The 17,403-nt window shown below is 39.1% G+C and overlaps 1 protein-coding gene across 6 annotated transcripts in view; it reads right to left on the minus strand.

The window, feature by feature from the left end:
* The window catches only part of PLEKHA8 (pleckstrin homology domain containing A8), a 108,998-nt gene that overhangs the window by 82,506 nt on the left and 9,089 nt on the right, over nt 1–17,403 (minus strand). For all 6 annotated transcript variants that reach the window (XR_009735940.1, XM_061414235.1, XM_061414234.1 and 3 more), the window contains exons 2-3: nt 1,527–1,643; nt 285–440 (exon numbers count right to left, since the gene is read on the minus strand). Coding sequence is in view for 5 of the 6 variants with exons in the window: in XM_061414235.1 (XP_061270219.1) it covers nt 285–440; nt 1,527–1,643 (273 nt within the window). In the remaining variant the exon portion in view is untranslated. The remainder of the gene's footprint in view (nt 1–284; nt 441–1,526; nt 1,644–17,403) is intronic.

Here is a 17,403-nt window from a genome sequence, read left to right on the forward strand (position 1 = left end):
AGATGAGAGGTCCTATGCCAAGGTCACAAAGCCAGTACCCTACAAAGCCATGATTTGAACCCAGTTGTGTCTGGCTCCAAAACCTGCCCTCTTTCTACTATGACATGCTGAGAGAGAAGGGTCGGGTACAGATTGTTTAAGTTCCACTGAAATGTACAGCACTTGCATGACATAAAAAGCTGGCTGTGGCTAGGTGCTCAGAAGCAAGCTAACAAATATGGGAACCCAGAGATGCCACCAGGTGATTCCCAGTGTTCCCAAGCCAGAGGACAATCAATACTTGCCTTTTTCCTTCTGGGTCCTACTGTCTGTCAGGCAAGCCTTGGCTGACCCCAAGGCTACCAGCCACCGCTGTCTCTCAGCCACACTTCTGGCCTTCAGGTAGAAATATTGTTCCCCAGGGATGATCAGGTCCATGCGTGTATTATCTACAGAATGAACTGGGAGCAAGGCAGAGGGAGGTCAGAAACCCAGAAGAGCCCTGTCTGGGTAGCCTCCACTCTACCCAAACTCCTGAGCTTTACTGGGGCCAGTCACTGAGGACTTCTTTCAAAAGAGGATGCCAGCCCTCACAACTTCTCCTGGTTTATTTATCTCTTCCTAGAGATCTCTGCTGATGAAGAAGGAAAACTCTGCAACTGGCTCCAAGGTCTCACCCAAGACTATGGACTAAAAAAGAAGCACTTATATTTCCTCAGGATCTTTTAGAAGCGGAGAGAGGAAAAATCTCTCTTTTGGCCTGTGTGTGTGTAAAGCATGCTGCTCTGCAGCCAAAAAGCCTTGATGCAAACAAGTAAGGATGTGCTCTTTATCTCCTTGGGTTACTGGAAAGCAAATGAACAGAGTATTTTTACTCTTCTACCTTCCTTTACGTGTCATATTAAAAACGTTAACAACTGGAAAGCAATCAAGAACAGAGTACTTTTCCTTTTCTACCTTCCTTCACTCATTATGTAAAAAATGTGACAATTCCCTTAGAGCCTTTAGGAGAAGAAACAAGCAAGCCACACTCTCCTTCACCCTCCAAGTCCTGTGCCCCTAATTCCGTTCTAATCGGTTTCTGAGCCACACCCTCCCAGCACATCCTAAGATTCCTAAAACCAAGAAGTAAAGGCTGCTTGTAGGTCTGTTAGGTGTTTGCTTGTTTAGAGTATGGTCGTGGTAGTGAGAAGGTAGATATGTGTCCTGATTTAAACACAGAAGTGTTTGATGTTACAATAAAAACACAAGGTTAGAAAATTGCCTCAAGTGCCAGGTGAGCAGGAGACTGTGAAATGGTACTAGATGTGTGATTAACAAACACACTGCTCTCACTTATTTTCACTACCTCTTAACCAATCTTCTTGTAAAAACTGCCTGCAGTTTTAGGTCTTACTTGCAAGGTTTTTTTTGAGGGGGGAAACATAACGTATCTTTGTCTATACTTTGGAAGCAGCACAGAAAGACCTAAGAAACCAATGCTTTTTTTTTTTTAATCTTGGGGGAGAAACAGAAAATTAAACCCTGCAAATCTCTTGGCTTCTCACCTTGAATTTCACAGACTGCCATCTGGATGCTCCCTTTGCAACCTTTCCAGGCATCTTCAGGAGAATCATAGTAAGATAATATCCCTCCACAGAGAAGGAACCACCGAGGCTGCCAACCTGCAAACAGAAGCAAGAGCACGGTCTCAATTACTGCTTCCCAGGACATAGACTAGGACCTAACAAAGGATGCTGGGTTCCAGCTCCAAGGAACTTACCTTCTGGGGGAAAATTCTAAGGGAAAAAAGAAGCTAGAAGAGATCTGTATATCCGATCTCATTTTTGCATAGAAGTCTGAAGGAGCAGCAATAAATATAGTGATGATTCTCTAAGTAATGGGATTACTGATGATTTTTATTCCTTTTTCCCCCTAATACAGTACTAGTAATCTTTGGTTTTTAATTTTTCTAAGATTAAAGATTATTGCTTTCCAAACATTATTGTTAACACACCTGCTCTCTCCCCTTCTGGTTAAGAAAAATTATTATGAACCTAAAAATAAGACAAAGGATTGTACTGACCTTTCAACATTACACAAAGTGCTGTCTAACAGGCCTGCCTGGGGTCATATGATTTCTAGGAAAAGATAACTTTAATTTACTATTTGGTTTTGATCCACTGAAATGGAATAATCTTAAAACATTCACGAGCTTAACTATTTTTACTTCAGAGAATTTCAGAGGACAAATTGTATTCAGTGGAAACTCACGTCTTATCTAGTCCTCTTACACAACCTATATTCGAGTCACACCAAACTCACTTGTTGTATTCCTGCTTCAGAGCATTCGCTCAAATTGGACTTCTTCCTAAAATGTCATCCCTGACTATCTCTTGCATAATAAGCCTTGTCAGTCTCCTCTGTCAAGATTTTTTTTTCCTCTCTCTCTGAAATGCCACAGCCCTTTAAGGATACATTTCTCTCACTGGACTCTTCTATGGCTGAGACAGTCAGAGAGAAGGTTGGTAGGGACTTTGGGCAGGGCCCCAACGGCGGCTCAGGTACACACCTGATGGGCCATTGGGAACAGGTTCACACCAAGTACATACATAAGTCATCTACTGATGTCAAAATAGTAATGTCAGGGAACCGCTGACAGGGAAGGACTAGACCCTTTACTGGATGTCAGGAGTCCCAAGGCCTTAACTCAACACCCATACAAGTCAATTATTGGATGGAAAACCTCTTGGGATGAACTTGTAAATTTTGTTCCAGAAAGTGATGCTTCCTGGCCCTGGTTTCAAATTCTATGCAAACAAACCTGAAAGCCACTGTTCTTGACACAAACATTACAATTCAAGAAATCAAACTGACCAATCAGCACTCCAGGAGTTGGATATTACTGGTGATACTGTAGCCCTCTGCAAGTCATTATTTACATCTTATGCATCTCCCCTCACTAAAACAGAAGAATCAACTGCTAAGACTGAGAAATGAAAAAAGATTTTGAAATCACCTAGTCCAACCAGCTCTTTGACAGAAAAGGAAACCAATCCCAGACAGATTAAGTGACCTACCTAAAGTCACAAAGGAAGTATACAACAGAGCTGGGAAGAAAACTGTCTTTCTGACACTGTCCCTCCTGGCCTAACAACTCCCAAACCCTGACTCTCCATTGCCAGAAAGCTATCCTGGTATAGAACAGCAGCATCTTTGCACTTAAACTCAATTTCCATGATTATGTTTGGTGTGAAACATTCTCCAAACCTACCATGACTCTCAAGTAGAGGGAATTCAACATACCCTCAATTATATTTTATCAAATTTCGGACCTCACCTACATCAGTCTTCATTCTCCAGAGAAAGAGAACCAAAAATATGTAGTCATATCTACACATAATTTATTATAAGGAATTTGCTCATGCATTACAGAGCCTGAGAAATTCCAACACCTGCAGTCAGCAAGCTAGAGAATCAGGAGAGCCAATTTGTAATTCCAGTCCAAAGTCAGGAGGCTTGAGACCCAGGAAGAGTCAACGTTTCAGCGAGAGTGAAAAAACAGGAAAAGACCAAAGTTCCAGCTCAACAGTCAAGCAGGAAGAGTTATTACCCCTTGCTCCTTTTTGTTCTATTTAGGTCTTTGGATGGGACCCATTCACGTTAGGAAAAGCAATCTACTTTACTATGTTTACCAATTCAAATGTTAATCCCATCCAGAAACACCCTCAGACACAACTAATCAGAATGATGATTAGTCAAATGTATGGGCACTCCATGGCCCAGGTGAGTTGACACAAAAAATTAACCATCAGATACCATCAATTTTAAGATAAACTGAAGTATTTGCATATGATATGATTGACAAGGCTTAATTTCCAAAATATACAAATAGCTCATACAACTCAACAACAAAAACCAAACAACCCAATCAAAAAATGGGCAGAAGACCTAAATAGGCATTTCTGCAAAGAAGACATATAGATGGCCAAAAGGCACATGAAAAAATGCTCAACATCGCTAATTATCAGAGAAATGCAAATCAAAACAGTAATGAGGTACCACCTCACACTGGTCGGAATCAGTTCAGTCGCTCAGTCGTGTCCGACTCTCTGCAACCCTATGGACTGCAGCACACCAGGCTTCCCTGTCCATCACCAACTCCCAGAGCTTGCTCAAATTCATGTCTATCGAGTCAGTAATGCCATCCAACCATCTCATCCTCTGTTGTCCCCTTCTCCTCCTGCCCTCAATCTTTCCCAGAGTCAGGGTCTTTTTCAGTGAGTCAGTTCTTTGCATCAGGTGGCCAAAGTACTGGAGTTTCAGCTTCAGGATCAGTCCTTCCAATGAATATTCAGGACTGATTTCCTTTAGGATGGACTGGTTGGATCTCCTTGCAGTCCAGGGGACTCTCAAGAGTCTTCTCCAACACCACAGTTCAAAAGCATCAATTCTTCGGCACTCAGCTTTCTTTATAGTCCAACTTTCACACTCATACATGACTACTGGAAAAACCATAGCTTTGACTACACAGACCTTTGTCGGCAAAGTAATGTCTCTGCTTTTTAATATGCTATCTAGGTTGGTCACAGCTTTTCTTCCAAGGAGCAAGCGTCTTTTAATTTCATGGCTGCAGTCACCATCTGCGATAATTTTGGAGCCCAAGAAAATAAGGTCTGTCACTGTTTCCATTGTTTCCCCATCTACTTGCCAGGAAGTGATGGGACTGGATGCCATGATCTTAGTTTTCTGAACGCTGAGTTTTAAGCCAGCTTTTTCACTCTCCTCTTTAATGGCCATCATTACAAAGTCTACAAATAATAAACTGTAGACTGGACAGGGTGTGGAGAAAAGGAACTCTTGTTACACTGGGTTGGTGGGCATGTAAATTGGAACAGTCACTATGGAAAACAGTATGGAGGTTCCTTAAAAAATTAAAAATAAGAGTTACCATATGATCCAGTAAAACCACTCCTGGGCATATATCTGGAAAAAACTCTAATTCAAAACAATACATGCACCCGTATGTTCACAGCAGCACTACTTACAACAGCCAAGACGTGGAAGCAACCTAAACGTCCATCAACCGATGGACAGATAAAGATGTGGTACGCGTACACAGTGTCATACTACTCAGGCATAAAAAAGGATGAAATAATGCCATTTGCAGCTACATGGCTGGACCTAGAGATTATCATTCCAAGTGAAGTAAATCAGACAGAGAAAGACAAATGCCATATGATATCACTTACATGTGAAATCTAAAATATGAAATGAATGAACTTACTTACAAAACAGAAACAGACTCACAGACATAGAAAACAAACTTTTGGTACCAAAGGGGAAAGGGGTCGGGGAAGGGATAAATTAGGAGTTTGGGATTAGCCGATACAAATGACTATATAGAAAACAGATAGACGGCAAGGTCCTACTGTGTCATATAGAGAACTGTTTGCAATGTCTTCTAACAACCTATAATGGAAAATAATGTGAAAAACAATATATATATATAACTGAATCATTTTGCTATATACTAGAAACTGCTGCTGCTGCTGCTAAGTCACTTCAGTCGTGTCCGACTCTGTGCAACCCCATAGACGGCAGCCCACCAGGCTCCCCTGTCCCCGGGATTCTCCCGGCAAGAACACTGGAGTGGGTTGCCATTTCTTTCTCCAATGCATGAAACTGAAAAGTGAAAGTGAAGTCACTCAGTTGTGTCCAACCCTCAGCGACCCCATGGACTGCAGCCTACCAGGCTCCTCCGTCCATGGGATTCTCCAGGCAAGAGTACTGGAGTGGGATGCCATTGCCTTCTCCATACTAGAAACTAACACCTTATAAATCAACTATACTTCAATTAAAAAAAAAAAAAAAACTTAGGGAGAACAAGATGGCAGAAGAGTAGGTGGACATAAGAGTGCATCTCTCTCCACAGATACATCAGAAATACACCTTCAGACACAGACGTGCATGCAGAACACCAGCTGAGAGCAGACAGGAGTACCTGACCAGTGGGAAAGAATATATAGACCCACACAAAACTCGGTAGGATGAAGGAACTAGGGAAAAACAGGAGTGTTAGTAGGACTGGACCTGCCCTCGACAGGTGGGGGAACTGAAGCAGGGGGCAACTGTCTGAGTCAGAGGAGAAACATTAACGCTGAGAGCGAAACAGTTGATCCGCGGTGGCCTAAATGGAATGAGAATCAGACAGTCTTGCCGCAGCCATACGTACTGCAGACAGGGAGGAGGGCCTTCTGGAAGGCACAGCGGCTGGGAGCTGGGTCTTGGGGACTGTGGAGCGATCCCAGGGTGGGGCTGATGTTGACTGCAGAGAGACGGCTCGAGGGGATATGAAGGAGGAGATTGTGGTGGGAAATGCCGGTGGAGGAAAGCCTGGCAGCCATAGAAGCAAGGCGATATTGCTGAGTCGCGCATAGCGGGTGGAGGCATCACCACAGCCTCTCTCTCCCCACAGGCCAACATCCGCAGCTGAACAACAGAGAGGCTGGCCTATCAAATGCCTGATGCACTGAACTACAGAGCAGAGCGCCACCCAGTGTGCTCCTTTAAGTGCCTGACTCGCCAATCTACATTTACTCCTTTGTTTGCCTTTCCTATTGTTCTTTTCCTCTTGCAGTTAATCTTTAATGTATATAAATCCTCTTCGTCTACCTCTATTTAACGTCGCATATCTATTCTTTCTTTCTTTCCTTTCCTCTCAACATATTTGTTAGTTTTATTTTCATTGCTTTATTACCAACTTGGCACCTTGCTTTAGTTTTGTTTTCCAGTCTGTGCTTTAGTTAGTTTTGTTCTTAAATAGTAAATATAATTTTTTATTTACTTTGTTCGCTGGGTCAATCTACTATACTTTTTTTTTTTAAACTGTTTTCACTTTGCTCATGGGTGTATATGTATATGTGTACATTCCATTATTTTAATTATTATTTGCCTGATTTTCTAACTGCTATTTGTCTGGGGTTCATCTTTGGTTTTTTTGTTTTTGGTATTTGTTTTACTCTCCCTTAGTGCCATAACAAACCACTTATGGAATCTTCCTTCCTGACCAGAGATCAAACCCTGAGCCTTTGGAGTAGGAACGCTGACTCCAAGACCAAGACTACCAGAGAACTAACCCTAGGGAGAATCAAATAGTGAGAACTTAACACAAAGGAAACCACTTGAATACAGGACCCTGCATCACCCAACCACCAGCAGCATCCTGTGCAGAACGCCTCATCCATACAATAAACAAAACCAAAATACAAACCCAATCATCAGCAGACAGGATTACCACCTCATTCAGCCTTGCACATCACAGGAAAAACGAACAAAAACTCAGCAGAAATCTCACCCTATAAGAAGCTCACACAAACCACTGACCAACCTTAGGAGGGCAGAAACCAAAAGGAAGAAAGAATTCAACCTTGAAGCCTGGGAAAAGGAAACCTCAAACACAATTAATTAAAAAAATAATAATGAAAAGGCAGAGAAATGCTACACAAATAAAGGAACAAACTAGAAACACAGAAGTCCAAATAAATGAAGAGGAAATAGGCAAACTACCTGAAAAAGAATTCAGAATAATGATAGTAAAGATGATCAAAAACCTTGAAAACAAAATGGAGAAAATGCAAGAATCAATTAACAAAAACCTAGAAGACTTAAAGAATAAACATACAGAGACAAACAACACAATTACTGAAATTAAAAATATTCTAGAAGGAATCAATAGCAGAATATCTGAAGCAGAAGAACAAATCAGTGAGCTGGAAGATAAAATGGTGGAAATAACTTCTGAAGAGCAGAATAAAGTAAAAAGAATAAAAAGAACTGAGGATAGTCTCAGAGACATCTGGGACAAAATCAAACACACCAACATTAGAATTATAGGGGTCCCAGAAGAAGGAGAGAAAAAGAAAGGGTATGAGAAAATTTTTGAAGAAATAATCATTGAAAATTTCCGCAACATAGAAAAGGAAATAGTCAATCAAGTCCAAGAGGCACAGAGAGTCCCATACAGGATAAACCCAAGGAGAAACACACCAAGACACATATTAATCAAACTAACAAAGACTAAACACAAAGAAAGAATATTAAAAGCAGCAAGGAGAAGCAACAAATAACATACAAGGGAAAAACCATATGCTTAACTGCTGATCTTTCAGGAGAAACTCTGCAGGCCAGAAGGGAATGGCAGGATATAAAGTATCAAAAAGGAAAAATCTACAACCAAGATTAGGGTACCCAGTGAGGATCTCATTCAAAATTGATGGAGAAATAAAGTTCTTTAGACAAGCAAAAGTTAACAGCATCATGTACCACTAAATCAGTTTTACAACAAATGTTAAAGGGACTTATATAGCCAAGAAATACAAGAGAAAAAAAAAAGATCTACAAAATCAACCCCAAACAATTAAGAAAATGGCAATAGAAACATATATATCAATAATTACTTTAAATATAAATGGATTAAATCTTCCAACCAAAAGATACAGACTGGCTGAACGGATACAAAAACAAGACCCATATACATGCTGTCTACAAGAAACCCACTTCAGACCTCAAGACACATATAGACTGAAAGTGAGAGGATGGAAAAGTATATTCCATGCAAATGGGAGGCACAAGAAAGCTGGAATAGCAATCCTCATATCAGACAAAATAGACCTTAAAATAAAGAAGATTACAAGAGATAAGGAAGGACACTACATAATGATCAAGGGATCAACCAAGAGAAGACATAACAATTGTAAATATCTATGCACTCAATATAGGAGCACCTCAATACATAAGACAAACACTAACAGACATAAAAGGAGAAACTGACAGTAACACAATAATAGTAGGAGACTTTAACACCCCACTCACACCAATGGACAGATCATCAAAACAGAAAATTAATCAGGAAACACAAGTCTTAAATGATACATTAGATGAGATGGATCTCATTGATATCTTCAGGACATTCCATCCAAGTGCAAAAGAATACACCTTCTTCTCAAGTGCACATGAAACATTCTCCAGGATAGACCACATTTTGGGTCATAAATCAAACCTCAGTAAATTTAGGAAAATTGAAATTGTATCAAGCATCTTCTCTGACCACAATGCTGTGAGACTAGATATCAATTACAAGAAAAAAAAAACTGTAAGAAACACAAACACATGGAGATTTAACAACACGTTTCTAAATAACCAACAGGATACTGAAGAAATCAAAAGGGAAATCAAAAATTTCTAGAAACAAATGACAATGAAAACACGACAACTCAAAACCTATGATGCAGCAAAAGCAGTTCTAAGAGGGAAGTTTATAGCAATACAATCCTACCTCAAGAAACAAGAAAAACATTGAATAGACAACCTAACTTTACACCTAAAACAACTGGAAAAAGAAGAACAAAAAACCTCCAAAATTAGTAGAAGGAAATAAGTCACAAAGATCTGAGCAGAAATAAATGAAAAAGAAATGAAAGAAACAATAGTAAAGATTAAAAAAACTAAAAGCTGGTTCTTTGAGAAGATAAAACTGACAAGCCTTTAGCCAGACTCATCAAGATAAAAAGAGAGAAGACTCAAATCAACAAAATTAGAAATAAAAAAGGAGAGGTTACAACAGACAATGCAGAAATTCAAATAATTATAAGAGACTATTAAGAACAACTATATGGCAATAAAAATGGATAACCTGGAAGAAATGGACAGATTCTTAGAAAGTTCAATCTTCCAAAACTGAACCAGGAAGAAATAAAAATCATGAACAACTCAATTACAAGCACTGAAATTGAAGCTATGATCAAACATCTCCTCAAAAACAAAAGCTCAGGACCAGATGGCTTCACAGAATTCTATCACACATTCAGAGAAGAGCTAATGCCTATCCTTCTAAAACTCTTTCAAAAAATTGCAGAGTAAGGAACATTTCCAAACTCATTCTATGAGACCACCATCACCCTGATATCAAAACCAGACAAAGACAACACAAAAAATGAAAACTACAGGCCACTATCACTGATGAATATAGACGCAAAAATCCTCGACAAAATTTTAGCAATAGAATTCAGCAACACAAAAAAAACTCATATATCATGATCAAGATGGGTGTATTCCAGGAATGCAAGGATTCTTCAATATATGCAAAATCAATGTAATATACCATATTAAAAAATTGAAAGATAAAAACCATATGATAATCTCAATAGATGCAGAAAAAGCCTTTTACAAAATTCAGCACCCATTTATGATTAAAAGTCTTTAAAAAATGGGCATAGAAGGAACCTACCTTCACATAGTAAAGGCCATATATGATAAGGCTACAGCAAACATTATTCTCAATGGTGAAAAACTGAAAGCATTCCCCCAGGAACAAAAGATCAGGACCAAAACTAGGGTGCCCACTTTCACCACTGTTATTCAACATAGTTCTGAAGTCCTAGCTACAGCAATCAGAGAAGAAAAATAAATAAAGGAATCCAAATTGGAAAAGAAGAAGTAAAGCTTTCACTGTTTGCAGATGACATGATACTGTACATAGAAAACTCTTAAGATAGTATCGGAAAATTACTAGAGCTAATCAGTGAATTTAGCAAAGTTGCAGGATACAAAATCAGTACACAGAAATCACTTCTATTCCAATATACCAACAATGAAAAATCATAAACAGAAATTAAGGAATCAATCCCATTCACCACTGCAACAAAAAGAATTAAATAGGAATAAACTTACTTAAGGAGACCAAAGAACTGTACACAGAAAATTATAAGACACTAATGAAAGAAATCAAAGATGACATAAACAGATGGAGAGATATCCCATGTTCCTGGGTAGGAAGAATCAATATTGTGAAAATAACTATACAACCAAATGCAATCTACAGATTCAATGCAATCCCTATCAAATTACCAATGATATTTTTCACAGATCTAGAACAAAAAATTTCACAATTCATATGGAAACACAAAAGACTCCGAATAGCCAAAGCAGTCCTGAGAAAGAAGAATGGAGCTGGAGGAATCAACCTTCCTGACTTCAGATTATACTACAAAGCTACAGTCATCAAGACAGTATGGTACTGGCACAAAAACAGAAATATAGACCAATGGAACAAGAGAGAAAGCCCAAAAATAAACCCATGCACCTGTGGGTGCCTTATCTTTGACAAAGGAGGCAAGAATATACAATGGGGCAAAGACAGCCTCTTCAATAAATCATGCTGGGAAAACTGGACAGCTACATGTAAAAGAATGAAATTAGAACACTTCCTAACACCACACACAAAGATAAACTCAAAAGGGATTAAAGACCTAAATGTAAGACCAGAAACTATAAACTCTTAGAGGAAAACATAGGCAGAACACTCACTGACATAAATCAAAATGAGATCCTCTATGACCCACCTCCTAGAATAACAGAAACAAAAACAAAAGCAAACAAGTGGGACCTGATTAAACTTAAAAAGCTTTTTCACAGAAAAGGAAACTATAGGTAAGGTGAAAAGACAACCCTCAGAATGGGAGAAAACAATAGCAAATGAAACAACTGACAAAGGATTAATTTCCAAAATACAGAAGCAGCTCACACAACTACTGACAGAAAAACAAACAACCCAATCAAAAAGTGGGAAAAAGACAAACAGACATTTCTCCAGAGAAGACACACAGATGGCTAACACACACATGAAAAGATGCTCAACATCGCTCATTATTAGAGAAATGCAAATCTAAACTACAATGAGATATCACCTCACACCGGTCAGAATGGCCATAATCAAAAAGTCTACAAACAATAAATGCTGGCGAGGGTGTGGAGAAAAGGGAATGCTCTTGCACTGTTGGTTAGAATGTAAATTGATACAGCCACTATGGAAGGTGGTATGGAGATTCATTAAAAACCAGGAATAAAACCACCATATGACCCAGCAATCCCACTCCTAAGCATATACCCTGAGGAAACCAAAATTGAAAGACACATGTATCCTATTGTTCACTGCAGGACTATTTACAATTGCTAGAACATGGAAGCAACCTAGATGTCCATCGACAGATGAATGGATAAAGAAGTTGTGTTACATATACACAATGGAATATTACTCAGCCATAAAAAGGAATGCATTTGGGTCAATTCTGATGAGGTGGATGAACCTAGAACCTACTGTATAGAGTGAAGTGAGTCGAAAAGAGAAAGCTAAATATCGTATTCTAATTCATATATACAGAATCTAGAAAAATGGTACTGAAGAATTTATTTACAGGGCAGCAATGGAGAAACAGACATAGAGAACAGGCTTATGGACCTGGGGAGAGGGAGGGAGAGGGTGAGATGTACAGAAATAGTAACACAAAACTTACATTACCATGTGTAAAATAGACAGCGAGTGGGAATTTGCTATATGGCTCAGGAAACTGAAACAGGGGTTCTGTATCAATTTAGAGGGGTGGGTTGGGGTGGGAGATGGGAGGGAGGTTCAAAAGAGAGGGGATATATGTATACCTATGGCTGATTCATGTTGAGGTTTGACAGAAAACAACAAAATTCTGTAAAGCAATTATCCTTCAATAAAAAAAAAAACTTAAAAAATTACCTGCCCATTAAGCAATGACATGATCTCATTCCCAGATGCTTCCTGGCTTCATAGCTGTTGGAATGTGAAAAATGTCTAAAAATTGAAAAAATGTGGTATAGACTAGGTTTATCTTACAGGAATTTGAAAACTGTTAAATAGCCCAAATACACACACACACACACACACACACACAGCACAGCTACAGTATATTTTAAAAGTAGCTTGTAAATGATAACAGTAACAGTAACAATACCTTCTCTGTAACAGGTTCCCTATTTATCTAGGAAAAGTTATAACAACAATTGAAGGGATTCAATTATTTTATTCTGTAGTTTGTAACTAGAAAAACTATGACCAAGAAAAACTTTTCTTTAAAGTATAAAGTTTCTAGAATTTCAGAAGGCATGTTAGGAGACCACAGAAGTCTCATTCCCATTATCTAAGACTTAATGGCAGAGCAATGAAGAAACCATGCTTCCCTGGCTGGCTCAGTAGTAAAGAATCTGCCTGCCAATGCACAGACTTGGGTTCAATCCCTGGGTCAGGAAGATCTGCTGGAGAAGGAAATGGCAATCCACTCTAGTATTCTTGCCTGGGAAATTCTACGGACAGAGAAGCCTGGAAGGTGACAGTCCATGGGGGCTGCAAGAGTCAGATATGACTCTGGAACTAAATAACAAATAGAGAGCCCAGAGTAGTGTAGAGAACACACTCTTTCAAGATGTCCTGTCTTGGGAAGCCCGTATATACCTTAGGAATGATGGATGAACTGCATGAGAAAAGAGGCATGGATGATGAAGAGGCCATTAATCCACTTCCTGCTTTAAATTAATCTGCTGTTACCTTGGTTTACAGTGATAATTAATTTTATATATCAGCTTGACTGGCCTACCGATGTCCAGATTGCTGGTAAAACGTTATTTGTGGTTGTGTCTGTGAAGAGGTCTCTGGGAGATAGTAGCATTTGGATCAGTAGACTGAAGCGACTTAGCAGCAGCAGCAGCAGCAGCAGGAGACTGAGTAAAGAGTGCCCTCACCAGTGCAGGTGGACAGCATCCAATCTAATGAGGGCTTGAACAGTACCGAAAGGCAAGGGAAGGGTGAACCTTCTCTCTACCTGAGATGTGACCACCACCCTCGATTCTCAGGCCTGTGAACTCTGACTGAATTGAGTTACCAGCCTTCCTAGTTCTCCAGCTTGCAGAGAGCAGACTTAGAACTTTACAGTCGCCATAACTGCATGAGCCAATTTCTATCATAAAACTCCTCATATGGAAATACATGGTTCTGTTTCTCTGGAAAACCCTGATTAATATACTTGAAAATAATAAAATATTCAAGGTAACAAAAGAATGCTTAAAAACTATGGGTCTGGACCAGCCCCTGATTCATTCAATTACCATTAGACTATCTTCCTGTGGAACCGCACTCCCTTTTTTTGCCATCCCCTACTGGATATGGAATGCTGTGTCAGCCAAACTCCCTGCTAGGAAGATTAGCTGAGAAACTTCAATGAGTAGGAAAAGTTTTAGAACCTACAAGCTACTGCTGCCAGGGATGGGGTATTTAAATGCCAATTTCACACATTTTGTATTATCTTGGATTATTTCACTGTAGAAGGTAAAGTGGACATTTATTTTTGGCAACCAGGCATCCGCCTCCTACATTTCTGTTACTGAAAACCCCCTTCTCCATACTCTATCCATGTAGTTTTGATGGGGCTGACAAGCCCCAAGGTGGGCATGTGATTTAGGCTTAACTAGAGCTTCACATCCTCTTTCTTCAGAGCTATGTTCCAAGACAGGCAAGTGGCCCAACCAGAAATAATTCTGGGGCTTTTGCTGGGACTGGGGAAAGGAGGAAAGAAATGGAGACTATCTCTCTTTTCTCTTTGGTCTCTAAGGTGTTTGCCTGGGGCCACCACTGGCAGGCACTGTGCCATCACATGGACCTAAACACGGTTTACAGGTACAAGGAAAGGGGGTGAAGGGACAGGAGGGAGTAAGGAAAAGGAAGCAAATCTAGATGACAGTTTTTGAACACCTCAGTCAGACTGTGTCATACCTACAGACAAGATACCTTCTGGACTTTCCAGTTACAAGGAATTATAGAAGTCTACTTCTTACTTCAAACTTGAGCTGGATTTTTTGGTAAATAAAATATTTCTAAAAAGGTATCACATGATTATCTCACTAAATGTAGGAAACATACTTGATAGAATTAAACATTCTTTCATAAAAGTTCTTTTAAAAAAACTAGGTATAATGGGAACTTCTTCAACCTGATAAAGACATCTACAAAGACCCAAGGCTAACATTATGTTAGTTTCTCAATCTTGTCCAACTCTGTGATCACATGGACTGTAGCCCACCAGGCTCTCTGTTCATGGGATTCTTCAGGCAGAATACTGGAGTAGGTTGCCAACTCTGTGATCACATGGACTGTAGCCCACCAGGCTCCTCTGTTCATGGGATTCTTCAGGCAAGAATACTGGAGTAGGTTGCCATTCCCTACTCCAGGGGATCTTCCCGACCAAGGGATTGAACCCAGTCTTCCACATAGCAGGCAGATTCTTTACCATCTGAGCCACCAAAGACCAGATGCTTTTCCCATGAAATCAGGAATAAGACAAAGATACTCGCCACTTCTAAGCAACACTGTATTGGAGGTTCTAGCCAGGGCAATTAGAGTACAGAATTACATAAAAAGCATTCAGACTGGAAAGGAAAAAATAAATCTACCTCTGTTCTCAGACCTGCTAATGTGTATATATATATTTTTTTTTGGAAAAGGAATCACTTTAAAAACTATTACAATGAGTTTGGCAAAGTTGCAAGATTTAAGACCAATATACATATATCAAGTGTATTTCTATACAATTACAATGAACAATCTGAAAATAAAATTAGGAAAATAATTTCATTTACAATAGTATCAAAAAGAACAAAACAAGAATAAACTTGACAAAAGAAGTGTAAAACTAATACTCTGAAAACTACAAAACATTATTCAAAGAAACTAAAAATTTGAAGATCATTATTGCAAAACTGTTATCAGCTTGGTTTTTTTCTCACAGAGTGCCAATGTCTTTTTATGTTTAATCGACAGTAATTATTTGCACAATTCATTTTTCAGTTCAAATAACAATGAATGGTATATATATATTTTCAATGAGAACAATTTTTCTTTAAAAACATGCACTTATATTTGGATATAAAAGGGCATAGCTCAAGTTAAATCTGTACTATAACTATTTCATAACAGCCATCATTTTTAAATCAAAATTTTTAGAGATCTCCTTATTTCTTTAAAATCCAAATCAAACAAATGATTACTTGTGAGTCAAACATACATCTGACTAAAACACACTGTAGTTTCCCTTACTTTTTACTCAGCAGTCTTGTGATGAATAGTTCATCCAAACATATCACTCAAAAAAAATTAAAAAAATTAAAAAACTGCACTCCATTAAAGACTTAAATTTTTTAATATTTTAAAATTTATGCATAGTGAAATTTCTTCTTTGGTTAACAGTTCTGTGTTTCGATAAACACATAGTCCTCTAACAACTCAAGATACAGAAAAATTCCATTATCCTCCTCTTAAAATTCTTTTGTGCTACTCATTTTTAGCCAAGCCTTTCCCCCAATCCTTTACCCCTGGCCAACCAGTGTTATGTTTTCAATTTAAATTGAAAATATCCTCTAATTTTCTTGGAGACTTCTTTGACCCATAGGTTACTTTGATGTATTACTGTTTAATTTCCTAATGTTTGGGGAGTTCCTACATCTTTCTGTTATTAATTTCTTGTTTACTTTCAGTAAAGACACATAATGTTATTTTAAATTGGCAAGGTTTCTACTATACCCTAGAGACCCCCTACAACACCAATTTGAAACTCTCAGGCTTGGTTTGGTTTAATAATCCAATCTAATACTAACAACACCCCAGTATATCCTCCTGCTCCCAGAAAAGAACCCTCCTTTTTAGTCCTGCTGGTTTCTTCACTGAGGATCTCTCCTGTTCTCTCACAAGTCCTCCTGTCTAAGCCGATCCCACCAACCCTTTGGTCCCTCCTTTTCTGTGAAGCTTTCCCTGAGGGTGATTGGTAGCATCCAACTACACCAAGGGACCAGTTATATGCAATGTGGTCCCTCTAAGCCTTGTTAAGCCACAGACTCAGAATAACCACAGGTCAAAATCACAAAACCACAAAACCACAGGTCAAAATCACAAATTTAGCTGGAAGGGCATTTTCACCACCCTTCGGTCCCTTCTCTTCTGTGAAATTTTCCCTGAAAGTGATCAGTAACATATAACTATTCCAAGGGACCCACTACATGCATTGTGGTCCCTCCCTCTAAGGCCTGTCAAGCCATAGCCTCAGAATAACCATATAAAAGCTTAAAGGGCAAAATCACAAATTTAGCTGGAAGCGCACTTTCACAGTTGAGAAAGATTTCCACTAGACCATGATCTTCTTGGGGCTGCCCTGGTGGTTCAGATGGTAAAGAATCCACCTACAATGTGTAATGCCTGGGTTCGATTTCTGGGTTGGGAAGATCCCCTGGAGGAGGCAAAACATATATGAACAAGTGTCACCGTTTACCTGGGGGGATAAGCAAAATTGAGCTTTTTTTGCTCAATTCTAAATAAGACGAAAGGGTAACAGGAAGTGGTAAGGATTAAACACTGAGAGTACAGTCTGAGAACAATGGCCCCCAGGCTTCTTCCATCTATAAACCACTTCAATCACATAATACTCCATGGGTCACTCTTAGTATATCCAATCACATCACACGTCCAAATCAAGGGGAAGACAGATATTGCTTCTGGTAGAGTGCTAATGAGGCAACAGTTTCACATCTCTTATGTTC

The sequence above is a fragment of the Bos javanicus genome, chromosome 4 (genome assembly GCF_032452875.1).
Source record: "Bos javanicus breed banteng chromosome 4, ARS-OSU_banteng_1.0, whole genome shotgun sequence".
Taxonomy (NCBI): domain Eukaryota; kingdom Metazoa; phylum Chordata; class Mammalia; order Artiodactyla; family Bovidae; genus Bos; species Bos javanicus.